The sequence below is a fragment of the Mustela putorius genome, unplaced genomic scaffold (genome assembly GCF_011764305.1).
Source record: "Mustela putorius furo isolate JIRA1106 unplaced genomic scaffold, ASM1176430v1.1 tig00003871_pilon_pilon_pilon, whole genome shotgun sequence".
Lineage (NCBI taxonomy): Eukaryota > Metazoa > Chordata > Mammalia > Carnivora > Mustelidae > Mustela > Mustela putorius.
The window spans coordinates 2,931,307-2,944,208 of NW_025422023.1; the positions used below are offsets into that span (position 1 = coordinate 2,931,307).

The following is a 12,902-nucleotide window of genomic DNA, read 5'->3' on the forward strand; positions in this document are numbered from 1 at the left end:
GTTCTGTAATTGTTTTGTTTCTGTGATGTGCTTGCTTTCAGGAGGTAATAGCTATGGGGAAGAGTTAGTCTAACAGGTATATCTCTAACTCCTTATGAATCCCAAATAGCATACTTCTTGTGGATAAGATTAATGTTCTGTTTGGTGCATTTTTGAGATTTTTGTTTAAGTGGCATGCTTTCTTGAGATACTGGTATTTTTAATGCAATTTTATAAAGATGTAGTGCTATTTTTCTCTCTCATTGAAAAGTTTTAGGAAGAGAGGCTCCTGGATGGCTTAGTTGATTAAGCGTCTGACATTAACTCAGGTCCTGGGTCAGGCTTCCTGCTTGGCTCCCTGCTTGGCTCCCTGGAGAATCTGCTTGTCCCTCTGCCCCTCCCCCTGCTCATGCACCCGTGTGCGGGACTTTCCCTCTCTCAAATAAAGGAATAACATCTTTATATATGTGTGTGTATGTGTATCTTTTTTTTTTTTTTTTAAGTTTTAAGAAGAAATGCTGGAGCCACACATTTGCATGGAGGCTAAGCATTTGGGGAAAGTTTAGTTATAAATTTTATTTGAGTATAATAAAGTTAATGACATGTTTAATGACACACATTGGTATTACTGTGAGTTGATTGGCTTTAAATCATTGTCATTAAGAAGAGTCATTTAGGTTATTTTAGTTATTCAAATGAAAGTATAAAATCTCCTATAATTAATTATTACTTTGATGTTTTGTTCAGTTTAAATATTTTATGCATGTGCACATGGAGGTACAACAGACCCAGAGATGAGGATCTAGTTTACCAAACCTGGAATCTAGATCTAGATCTAGAAATACCTCATGGCCCTTTCTTTTCTCATAGTCTTGCTTCCTTATTCTAGCCTTTGTACCAATACCCTCCTTCCTTGTTTTCTTCACTTTCTGCCCCATTTCAAGGCTTCTTCACCAATATTATCTTATTGATTCTTATTCTTTGGCCTTTTGGTACAGTGGCAACACCTAACTGACCTGAGAAGTGGTAATATGAGGTCACTGTCCTGTGAGAATGGAGTTTGGGAAATTCAGAATTGGACAGTAGTAAGCAGAGACAGAGGACATGGAGAGCTGGTTCTGATCCTGTGGCATATCGAGCTCTGTTGCTAAATAAAGGAAAACTTAAGGCTTAGAGAAGACAGGAATGGAGTGAATAAAGAAGGGATATTTTGTCTTTATTTATGGAGGGATGGGGAAGCCATAAGGTCTGACTGGTCAGTTTGAAAAGCTGTCTTCTCTGCCTTGTAGGTCCTTGAAACAGGCATCCTGCCTATGTGAATTGGTGGCATGGCAGAATAATAATAGTGAACATTTATTTTTGCATTGTGTGGTATATGCTATGCTGGTGTTTTATTTATCTGCTGGAGGGCTCTGTGAGACAGGTGGAATTGTAGTCCTCATTTTAAAGAGGGTTGGGTGAAACTTAGAGAGGTCTAGTAAATTCATGTCACGTAATCAAGAAATGGCAGAACATGAATATGAACCCATATTCGCCTGATTTCAAAGCTTATTCTCTGAACTATGTTCTTATTTGCTGTATGGACATCAGCAATCCCTTTGAAGCTCTCTTTTTCCATCTGCAACACAGAGTAAAACTATCTGATAAATGGCAAAGAAAGATAAAGGGTCTCACAAAGTTGCTTACTTACTGTTGTTGCTCGTAAATAGTCCATTACTTTTTCTGGGTAATTTCTTTCTCAGAATAGAAAAATATTATATGAGAAGAACTACTCCTTTAAAATAACTCAAGAAAATTTGCCTTTGGGTATTTCCTGGTCAAAGTCAGATGGGGGGAGCTCAAGTCTGTGGTACCTTTCATCCTTTCATATACACAGACACACACACACACACACACACACACAGAGTCTGCCCATCTGCTTATTGAAGACTGGATTTCCTTTTCAAGAGAAAACTTCTTGTCATACATAATTGCAGTATAAAAGGGTTAAAACGAATCCCTAGAGGTTTTAGTCCAAGTACATACAGGTGGTTGATATTACAGCCTTTCTCATCTAGGTTAATGGGGAGGCTCAGTAGAGATACCATTCTCTTTATGAGCATATAGTTGTTCTGGTGTACCTTCATTTCTGCATCAGTAAACAGAAGCTCAGAGGTAGTTCCAGTATGTGCAGCCATGTGTGCTTGCGACTTAAGTGAGATCACAAAGCAGTGTTTTTTAGAGAAACATAGAGCTACAATTAAGTTTATGGAAAATTGGACAACAGTAATAAAAATGCTTCTCAAGATCAAAGGAGAAGCATTTGCTTGTGATTAGTTTGATTTATGTTGAACTTGACCCAGGAGCCTCCCACTACTACTGTTTCTTTACTACACACTGTACATTTATGATATGTGCATACACTTAAGGCAGTCATATAATATGTACAAGATTTACTGATGACAGAAGGTTATTACTGTTTTAGATGAATGCAAGTTATTCAGACTTTGAAAAGCAAAGAAAAAATGAACTATGAAAATAATGAGTGACCTCGTAGTTTTTCCTTAGTTGCTAACAATTCATAATAGTGCTACATCCTACCCAATTTAAGGGGAAAAAAATAATGTCTAGTGGGTGAATGGCTTGAGGAAGTGGGACTAAATGAAGCTCATAGGAGTAGTCAGTGAGATGCCATCTGTAACAAGTCTTAAATTTGTTTTTATGCATTGGGCTTTTCCCACTATGTATACAGCATTAGTTCTTCATGATTTTTAATTTAAATTGTGTGAATAGAAAACTTGAATATCTGATACTAAAGATGGCTGGCGATTTAGAAAAGATCTTAATATCAAAACCCAAAATGATTAATATTACTGGCTTCAAAACGCTATCGACAAAAAGGAATTTGTTTGACAGTTTAACTAATATGAAAGATTGGATAGATGGTGATAGGCATTTGTTTCCATTTCTGATCATTGATTGAGAAAAGGTTGTGGTTAAATAATGAAGCTGGTCCTATCTATGTTTCTATCTATTATCTATCTATCTATCTATCTATCTATGAGAAAGAGAAGAGACAGCAAGAACTGGGGGCAGAGAGTGGAAGAGGGAGAGAGAGACAATCTTAAACACACTCCACACTCAACGCTGAGCCTGACAGGGAGCCCTGAATAGTGATCTGAGCTGAATCAAGAGTCCAGTGCATAACTAAGCCACTCAGGTGCCCCATAATTAAGCTCTTCCTAATGCTTGTTAGATAAAGATTAACAAGAGGAGTTGTGATACCTCTTTGAAGGTCCTAGGGAAAATATATCACTGACTATCCCAAATGAATTTACTTTGTTTTATTAGAAGTGTGGTTTTGAGTGTAAACCTTACTTAGACCAGTTAGGTCTAATGATTAATCAAAGAATCTCATTTTCAGATTAGATCCCAATCTTCTCTCTTTGGTGAACTAAGTATATTTCTACCAGAATTTAACATATAAAACTGATGTTCCAGTTTGTGATTTCCTCTTTACTATGGTTTAATTAGATGTTTTTCTAATACCTACAATATTCAAAGGTCTTAGGAAGAAGAACAAATTCAAAAACATGATCTCTGACTTTATAGAGCTTGTTTAAAGTTGGAAACAGGTTGGTGACAAATTATAGATGGCTCATAATTCAGGCTTTAGTGTTATTCTAGATTGTAGGAAGCACAGATATTTGAAGTTTTTTTACCCTCTTTTTCTAAATAGTTGACATGATTGGAACTCTCCTGTATGAAGTGGTAATAGGGCCACCATTATGGAAATGTGAAGATGGAGGGAAGGGGAGGGTAATGTGGAGAGGAGAGTTTGGTGGTAAGAGGTCTTTAGAAAGCTCTTGTAGTAGTTAGTAGGCATGGTCAGGGTGACATGTTCAGAGTATGGACTAACATGGAGGAGTAATGGAAGGATAGACACAATTTAGTAATTTCCCTAGATGCTGGTATCTGTGGAAGAGGCAGAGTTAACAGGGGCTATAGCATTTCTATGCTCTACCACCTAAAAATAAGAGTGGCAGTTAGAGTAAAAGCAATCCTCAAAGGATAGATAGTTCTAAGTAGTTGGATTTGAACATCCTGAGATCATGGGATCTTAGACTCTAGTAGGCAACTGGAACAAAGGAGCAAGAAAAGTTTTACCTAGTTATGACATTGGGTTTGGTTAGGTTATTTTCTTTCTACATTGTTCATTACCTTTATGTTACTACTGGATGAGAGTATTTAAATTCTTCAAGTTGGGTACATTTAGAGGAAATGTCCATAGATTTCCTTTTAATGTGAGGAATGTGAGAAATGGTCAAATAGTATAGATGTGTTCTATTTCTGGTTATCTATCATCTATTTGTCTGTCTCCTTACCTATCTAATCTATTTTAATGTTTGACCTAAAAGGAAGTTCAAGCATTGGCTGAAATAAAATCTGGGGTAAATTATTTGATACTTGTCACATTATCGGAATTCAAATTTCAATTTATTTGCTCAGTTTGGAAGGGAATAGATTTTCCTTTGCTCTACCAATGAAGTCTTTCAGATTTAACTCTTTTTTAAGGATTAGATCTATACCTTTGTGCAGACAGCTCATAACTAAACTTTTATTTTACTTATTTTTTAAAAGTTTATTTATTTATTTGAGAGAGAGAGAACGCGCAGGTGGAGGGACTGAGGGAGAGGGAGAATCTCAAGTGGACTCCCCACTGAGCATGGAGCTTGATGCGGGGCTCCATTTCAGGACCCTGAGATCATGACCTGAGCCAGAACGAAGAGTCAGATGCTCAACCGACTGAGTCACCCCCAGATACCTCAGATAGAAAAACTTTTAAAACTGGAAGGGCTCTTTGAGATCATTTAATACAACCCCTACATTTTTGAGGTTAGTAATCTGAAGTCAAGGAAATAGTAATAATAGCCAACATCTGTTGAGCTCTTACTTCATCAAATCATTAGAACAACTCTATAAATAAGTACCATAGAAAGCAGTGGCATTGCTGGCTTTTTGTTTCCTTTGTCAATGCCCCTTACAATTTAAACAATTTAGTTCTGTGCATTTGGGAACAGTTTATAAATTCTGTTACTAAATTAAGCGATTTCTTTATATTTAAATTCATAAAAAGAAATAGTGATTATTAAAAGGTAGTTATGCCTGTTATTTAATGTTGTAAAACTGTATCTTTTAATGCAATTCTGCTGTTTTTAAAGATTTTTTCCCTACCCTACAAAGCTATCATATTTTAATAAATATACCTGCCTTTATAGTATTTTAAAATATACTTAAGAAAGTTCAATCTTAATTATTTTTTCTTGATACTGTGATTCTGAAAACTAGTCCATTTAATTTTTATTTAATTTAAATTTTTATTTAATTTTAATTTTGGAACTACTTTGTCAGTCATATATAATAAAAGCTGTGTATATGTGTGCACATAAGTGTAATATAGTTATGTTGATAAATGTGCTGTGAGTTAAATTTTGATCTGCTTTGTTACTCTGGAAGTTTTTTTCTTTAGTGTAAACATACTACCAATTTTTCTTTCCCTTAAATATCTTGGCAGCTGAGGGAATAGTTTCTATTAGTGTAGAGATGAAAACAAAATCATGATAATACTGTTTATGTGCTATACTATGTATGTGGTGGAGAATATTTCAGAATATTTCAGTTTAAAGTTTTGAAATCTTTTTTTACACTGTGAGATTTTATATACCTTTGATCAAATAGGGTTTTTTTTTTTTTTACTAATTTCAAGAATTATTTTGGTCACTTGATAGTCATATTTTAAAATGAAACAAATTTCTAATTATGGGTGTGCCTGGGTGGCTCAGTGGGTTAAGTCTCTGCTTTTGGCTCAGGTCATGATCTCAGGATCCTGGGATCAAGGCCTGCATGGGGCTCTCTGCTCAGCAGGGAGCTTGCTTCCTCCTCTCTCTCTGCCTGCCATCTGCCTACTTGTGATCTGTCTCTCTGTCAAATAATAAATAAAATCTTTAAAATTTTTTTTCTAATTATGTAAAACTTTAGTTTTTCTTAATTTCACTAATTTATTTTGTTTTATTTTTTAAATTAAGTAGGTTTCGCATGCAGCATGGGGCTTGAACTCATGACCCTGAGATCAAGAGTCCCATGTTCCACTGACTGAGCCAGCTAGGCACCCCTCAATTTAAAACAAAGCCAGTGTTAAATAAATATCTGTGGCATCCATTCATTCAGTATATATTTTGTGAAGGTATGTGGTGTGCTAGGCACACTTCTAGTATTAGGATAAAGTGGAGAGGAAATGTAGACATAGGCCTTGTTTTAATGGATCTCACCTTCACTACTCTTCTTGATTTTAGTTACAGATTCTTGTTCTCATGTACTAAGATTGGTCTGCCTTGATCATTATTTATAAGGAAAGAGTTTGACAGCTGATGGTAATCAAAACCTAACCTAACTGAATGATTGGTATCTATTTATTTATTACTTTGCTTCCAAATTTTGAATTCCAGTACTCGGTTCTTGTCTAGTTTGCTGAGGGATATATTTTTTATTTTATTTATTTTTTATTTTTATTTTTTAAAGATTTTATATATTTGAGAGAGACAAGTATGAGTTGAGGGGAGGAGCAGAGGGAGAGGAGCAGAAGAAGAGGGAGAAGCAGGCTCCCTGCTCAGGGATAGGGGGCTTATCCTAGGACTCCAGGATTAGGACCTGAGCTACAGACAAATACTTAACTTTACTGAGCCACCCAGGTACCCTGGGATATATTTTTTATTTTTTAAAAGATTTTATTTTATTTTTTTTTAAATTTATTTGACAACAAGAGAAATCACAAGTAGGCAGAAGGCGGCAGAAAGGCAGGCAGAGAGAGGGGGAAGCAGGCTCCCTGCTGAGCAGAGAGCCTGATGTGGGGCTCCATCCCAGGGCTCTGGGATCATGACCTGAGGGGAAGGCAGAGACTTAACCCACTGAGCCACCCAGGTGCCCCTATTTTTTATTTTTTTAATTAATCAATCAATTATTTATTTTTTTTGAAGGGAGGTTTTTTTGTTTTTTTTGTTTTGTTTTGTTTTTTTCTTTAGTCATCAGAGAGCTAGCACAAGCTGGGGGTTGGGGGGGGGTGGCAGGTTGAAGGAGAAGTAGGCAACCCACTGAGGAAGGAGCCCAATGCCAGACTCGATCCTGGGACCCTGGGATTATGACCTGAGCCAAAGACAGACAACTGAATAAGCCACCCAGGTGTTCCTGGGATATATTTTTTAATCAAGATGTAATTTTAGTAAAATGTTTTGCAAAATACTTTGTTGCGTTTTTTTTTTCCTTCATTTTTTAAAAAAAGTGTGGTAATTATAAAAGTTAACCATTTTAGGGGCGCCTGGGTGGCTCAATGGGTTAAAGCCTCAGCCTTTGGCTCAGGCCATAACCTCTCTGCCTACTTGTGTCTGTCAAATAAATAAATAAAATCTTTAAAAAAAAAAGTTAACCATTTTAACTATTTTTTTTAAACTTTTTTTTTAAGATTTTATTTATTCATTTGAGAGACAGGGATCACAAGTAGAGAGGCAGGCAGAGAGAGAGTAAGGGAAGCAGGCTCCCTGCTGAGCAGAGAGCTCGATGTGGGGCTCGATCCCAGAACCCTGGGATCATGACCTGAGCTGAAGGCAGTTGCTTAATGACTGAGGCACCCAGGTCCCCCCATTTTAACTATTTTTAAGTGTACAATTCACTTGCATTATTAAAGTTACAGTATTGTATAATCCAAAGAGAAACTTAGAAAATACTTTAGTTTTAAATATTTGAGGCATATTGGTTAGTTTCTTTCATTTTTGGGGGGGTAAAGTCTTATCTTCCTACAACCCAATATTCAGTGTGATCTACTTGTACTTACTGAATTCTAAGCTTGCCTTTTAAATTAGAATGGTTTCTTTTGATTTGTACTTGTTCCATGTTTCTAGGTATGTATTAAAATTGCATCATGTTACATTTTACTGCAATTTTATATTTTCTTCTTTTGGAGCAGTGAAATAGATATGTATGAACTTTGAAGGAGGTCAAACTAAGTTATGTGAACACAGAGAAAATTGTTAGAGAAGGGAAGAAAGATTTGGGGATTGAAGACTGTGGTACACTTTTAAAAATGTGTGACAGTCTCAGACACAACTGGTTTCCTTCCCCTTCTACTAAATGCCCAGAGTAGGAAGCACATCTAGTGTAAAAGATATTTGGGCCTATGAACTAAAAGAATTCAGTACCCCAAACACTGGGTAGGAATTGGACTCAACAGGAAGGATTGTTCAGTAGATCCTCTGTCTGTGTTACTCTTTGTGCTCAAACAAAAATACAGCTGTTTAAAGAGTTTAAGCATTATTTCTAAAAGAGTTGAAATACCCTATTCATATTACAGATGTTAAATGTAGTTTTCTTGGCTGTTTGTCTTCCTCATTCATGACCAGCACACACTGCTCTTGTTACACAATAAAGAAATAAGAAATTATCAGGAACGTTTTCCAGAAAATGCTTTCAGTTTTTAGAAAGCAAATAAGAATTTAAGAAAATAAACACAAAAGTCATTTGAATTTTAACTTTACCTGTTAATAAAGATAACTTTTTATTACATTGTCTAAAAGTATATTAGTATACTTTTGATTCAAGCAAAAGTACAATTTTAATCTGTGTTGATTATTCTATGTTTTAAAGAGAGACACTCCTAATGAAATATATTTATTACAGCTCAAAGATGGCGGCAAAGCATCCCAGGCAAATGTAAGAATAGGCGATGTGGTTCTCAGCATTGATGGAATAAGTGCACATGGAATGACTCATCTTGAAGCCCAGAACAAGATTAAGGGTTGTACTGGCTCTTTGAACATGACTCTGCAAAGGTAATTTGCATTTTGTTTGCTTCTGGGGGAGAAAACAATACTGAGGAGTGTGTTTTTGTGTATCTGATTTGCGGTATTAGCTAAGAAGTTTCTCCTACCATTGTTTCAGGTAGATAAATTACAAAATATAATGGCTTTTAAATTGAGTAATTGAGCAGTGTGAAAAATTGGTGGAAGCTTTGGATTGTTTCCCCATAAAAAGGCATGCATTCATGAACTGATAAAATTTGTGTATGGTTTTAGAAAATCTAAGAATTCCAGAAATTTCTCAGTAGAGTGTAGGCTAAAAATTCTTGTTATAGGGTAAATTCTTTTTTTTTAAAGATTTTATTTAGTTTTTTGACAGAGATCACAAGTAGGTAGAGAGGCAGGAAGAGAGAGAGAGAGAGAGAGGGAAGCAGGCTCCCTGCTGAACAGGGAGCCCAATGCAGGACTCAGTCCCAGGATCCTGAGATCATGACCTGAGCTGAAGGCAAAGGCTTAACCCACTGGGCCACCCAGGCACCCTGTTATAGGGTAAATTCTTATTCTTATTATATCTAGGCTGAAATTCTTATTATAGGGTAAAACTCTTGGCTTTAATATTCTGGGTAGTATATTAGAAGGTATTCTTTTAAAATAAATAGTTAGGCTATTCCTAGTATGTCTTTTTTGCCCTTCTTGAGTGGAAGAAAAATATTTTTACATTTGAAATGCAGATTTTCAGAACTTACTGTTTTGTTTTTTAAAGATACTCTGGCCTCAGTTATAGCATAGTTAGTCATCTCATTGATTATAATGTATCAGGCATTTTGAGCATTTGACCTACCTTGAAATCATGTGGATTCCTTGCTAAAAATACTGATAGGAATCAGAATTATCTGAAAGGACCAAGAAGTATATTTTAGTAAGATCCCTATAATTATTATGAATTATAAAGTTATAAGCACTGCAGTATCTTGGGCTCAGAGGAAGGGAGTTAAAAGGGAGTGGGGAGAAGGTGACTGAATGATAGCTTTTAGCCTTTAAGGTTTATAGGGAAAATAGCTATCATTTATCAGCTAAGTATGGAAAGTTTTAAATAAGTCTTGTTTTTGATGAGTACAAAAGTGTTCTCTAGTTCTATAAAATTTGGAAAACACCATTTTCACCTCAGAACATCTCAGAGCCTTCTATAAATTATTGTGTATATTGTTAATTTTTAAGAGGGAAAATACATGTGGTACAAACATATTTGGCTATGGAACCTTTTTTTCTTGGAGGCTCTCCTGGGACTATTTAAAGGATATATACAGGGTAAGGTATGTACTTTTCTGGAAGTGTATCAGTTTGGTCTTAAAACTGAATAGGAGAAATTTTTATGAACTTAGACTTAGGGATTTACTTTGATGTAACCAGCACCCCCAACCCTCCTCTTTTGTGTGTGTGGGAGAAATTCCTGTCATTGGGACTATTTGGTCAAAGGTTATTTGTATTTAAATTTTGATAGCTGTTAGGTATATGTTTTAATGCATATAAAGGAGTCATTAAAAAAAAAATAACCTGCTAAAAATTTCTATTTTTTAGTGTTTTTTTCTGTTCTATGTACTGAGATCTGTAACATGAAATTATTATGACTAATTAAATGAAAAGCAGTAATTTTTTAAAAAAGGTTTTATTTATCTGAGAGTGAGACAGAATGAGAGAGGGAACACAAGCAGGGGGAATGGGAGAGAGAGAAACAGGCTTCCTGCTGAGCAGGGAGCCGGGTGCAGGGCTTGATCCCAGGACCCTGGGTTCATGACCTGAGCAGAAGGCAGATGCTTAATGACTGAGCCACCCAGGTGCCTCGAAAAGTAGTCATTTTTTTTATACTCATTTTTACTAAATACGCATTTTGAAAGGGTACCACGGAGTCAATAAACTTAGATATTAGATTAGAAGCTTAGCTATATCTACTTTCTTTTGAAATTACTTCAGGGTCCCATAAGAATAGATGAAAACCAGATGTTACTTTGTTTGTATGCATTTCCAATTTTAAGTAATCTGTTGCTGACCCTTAACAAAGATTCTTTTAAGTCACTTAAATATGAAATTTAACAAACTAAGTCATTCTAAACATTTGGAGATACTGTTTAATTTTGTCTTCATATTTCTGAATATAGATATTCGGGGCCCAAAACATGAGAGAGAATTTGAGAGTCCTGTTGTTACTTATTGTAATTCTCAAGTTTTTTAACACTTCTTGTGTTAAGTAGTGTCAACCTGAAAAGAGATTTGCATTTGAAAGAATTTATGATATAACATTGTCAATACTACTGGGGCACCTGGTTGGCTTCATCGGTTAAGCATTTGATTCTTGATTTTAGCTCAGGTCAGCTCAGGTCATAATCTTAGGGCCATGAGATTGAGCCCTGCATCGTGCTGCACGCTGTGTATGGAACCTGCCTGACATTCTTTCTCTCTCTCTCTGCCCCACTTCCTCTGCCCCTATCCCTCCCCATACTTGCTTGAATATGGGTGCAGACATGCACTCTCTCTCAAAACAAAACAAAACAAAACAAAACAAAACAAAAAAAACCCAAAACATTAACAATACTAGTGAAGGAATATTTTTGCCCTTCAAGGAAAAAATGAAACTTTGAAGAGTTAGTTTCAGTCTTTCCCTATACTAAGTTGTGTCCCTTCTTAAGTTCTCTCTCATACTGAAGCAAATATTTTCTCTTCCACTTATTTCTGAATTTGACAGTAGCATCCTTAATTTGCCTCTTGTCACCTTACCGTCTTTATTCCATCTATTACCAAACAGCCTGTTTTGTAGTCTTCTTCCAAAATGACCTACAACAATGCTTGTGCCGTGTAACTCTTTTCTTCTAAAACATGTTCTTTTCTTTGTGAACATGTAGTACTTCCCTTTACAGACTTGTTGTAGTACTCCAGTTTCCCTGGAAGCAGAATAAGAGATAGAATTCATGTACAAGTAATATATCAGGAGAGGTCTTTGAAATGTTCTGGCAAAGTGAGTGAGGCAGGACTGGGAAGAAGAAGAAACTGAGATGAACAAGGATGTGGTTTCAGGGTATATGTAGCCTCAGCTTGATCCAGGAGGTAACTTTGGGATAAAATTGTACCATAGAGGCTGTCTTGCCTTGAGGTGAGGGAACAGGGCTTTTGTTCCCCCTCTCTTGGATTCGTTAGTCACTGGCCACCAGTTTTCCTGGAAATATATGTGTGGGGATGTGTGTATGTGTGTGTGTGTGTGTGTGTACATGCAGGGTGGAGGGAAGGAGGTTATCTTCTGTTGCTTACATAGAAAGTTGCTGGTGTGCACCATTAGTTTTTCATGAGTGGCTGTACCAAACTGGTAGAACCCAGGCTGCGTACAGCATGTGCTGTGAGATTCCATCTGGACTTGAGTCTTCTTGCTCAGAGGATTAGGTTCTCTGTGATCTAGACTGAAATTGTCCTCCCCAGATCATCCCTACTGATCAGTGAGTCCTATCATTTTATTTCAGGTGTTTCTTACTGGCCCTCACCTGCCTGTCTGACCTTTCATGAAATTCACCTCATCTAAGATGCCTACCCACCTCTTCACTGCCAACACAGGCTTCTACATCTACAAAGCCCATGTTGAACCTCATCAGCCACCTGTTGCCTTCTCTTACTTTTGCAACTCAGTTCATTTTTTCCCTGTCTGAACTCCTATGATAAGCTTTTACCATTTGATTCAGAATTTAATTATGTGCTAGGTATAACCAGGAATAACAAGGCAGATTCCATGAGGCATACAAATAAACTTAGCTAATAGTCATACCTAATACTGTCCACATATTTAAATAATTACTCCATGTATATTACTTTTGCATCTCCAGCTAGACTCCTTGAAAGCAAAGACCATGTTTTTCATACAATCTGTTTAACAACATCTTGTATAGTTTTATGTTCTTAATATCTAATTAATATTTGATGAATACCAGCATTAATTCCCAAACTTGGAATCATTTATTTGTTCCACAAGTAGTTTTTAAGCTTTTAGTATATGCCAAACATTGTTATAGATGCTGGGGACATGCGGTGAGCAGAAGAGACAAAAATCTCTGCCTCACA

The 12,902-nt window shown here is 36.2% G+C and overlaps 1 protein-coding gene across 12 annotated transcripts in view; it reads left to right on the forward strand.

Annotated features, from left to right (window-relative positions):
* The window catches only part of PDLIM5 (PDZ and LIM domain 5), a 202,542-nt gene that overhangs the window by 54,215 nt on the left and 135,425 nt on the right, over positions 1 to 12,902 (forward strand). For all 12 annotated transcript variants that reach the window (XM_004756042.3, XM_004756046.3, XM_004756044.3 and 9 more), the window contains exon 3: positions 8,686 to 8,837. In XM_004756042.3, the coding sequence (XP_004756099.1) occupies positions 8,686 to 8,837 (152 nt within the window). The remainder of the gene's footprint in view (positions 1 to 8,685; positions 8,838 to 12,902) is intronic.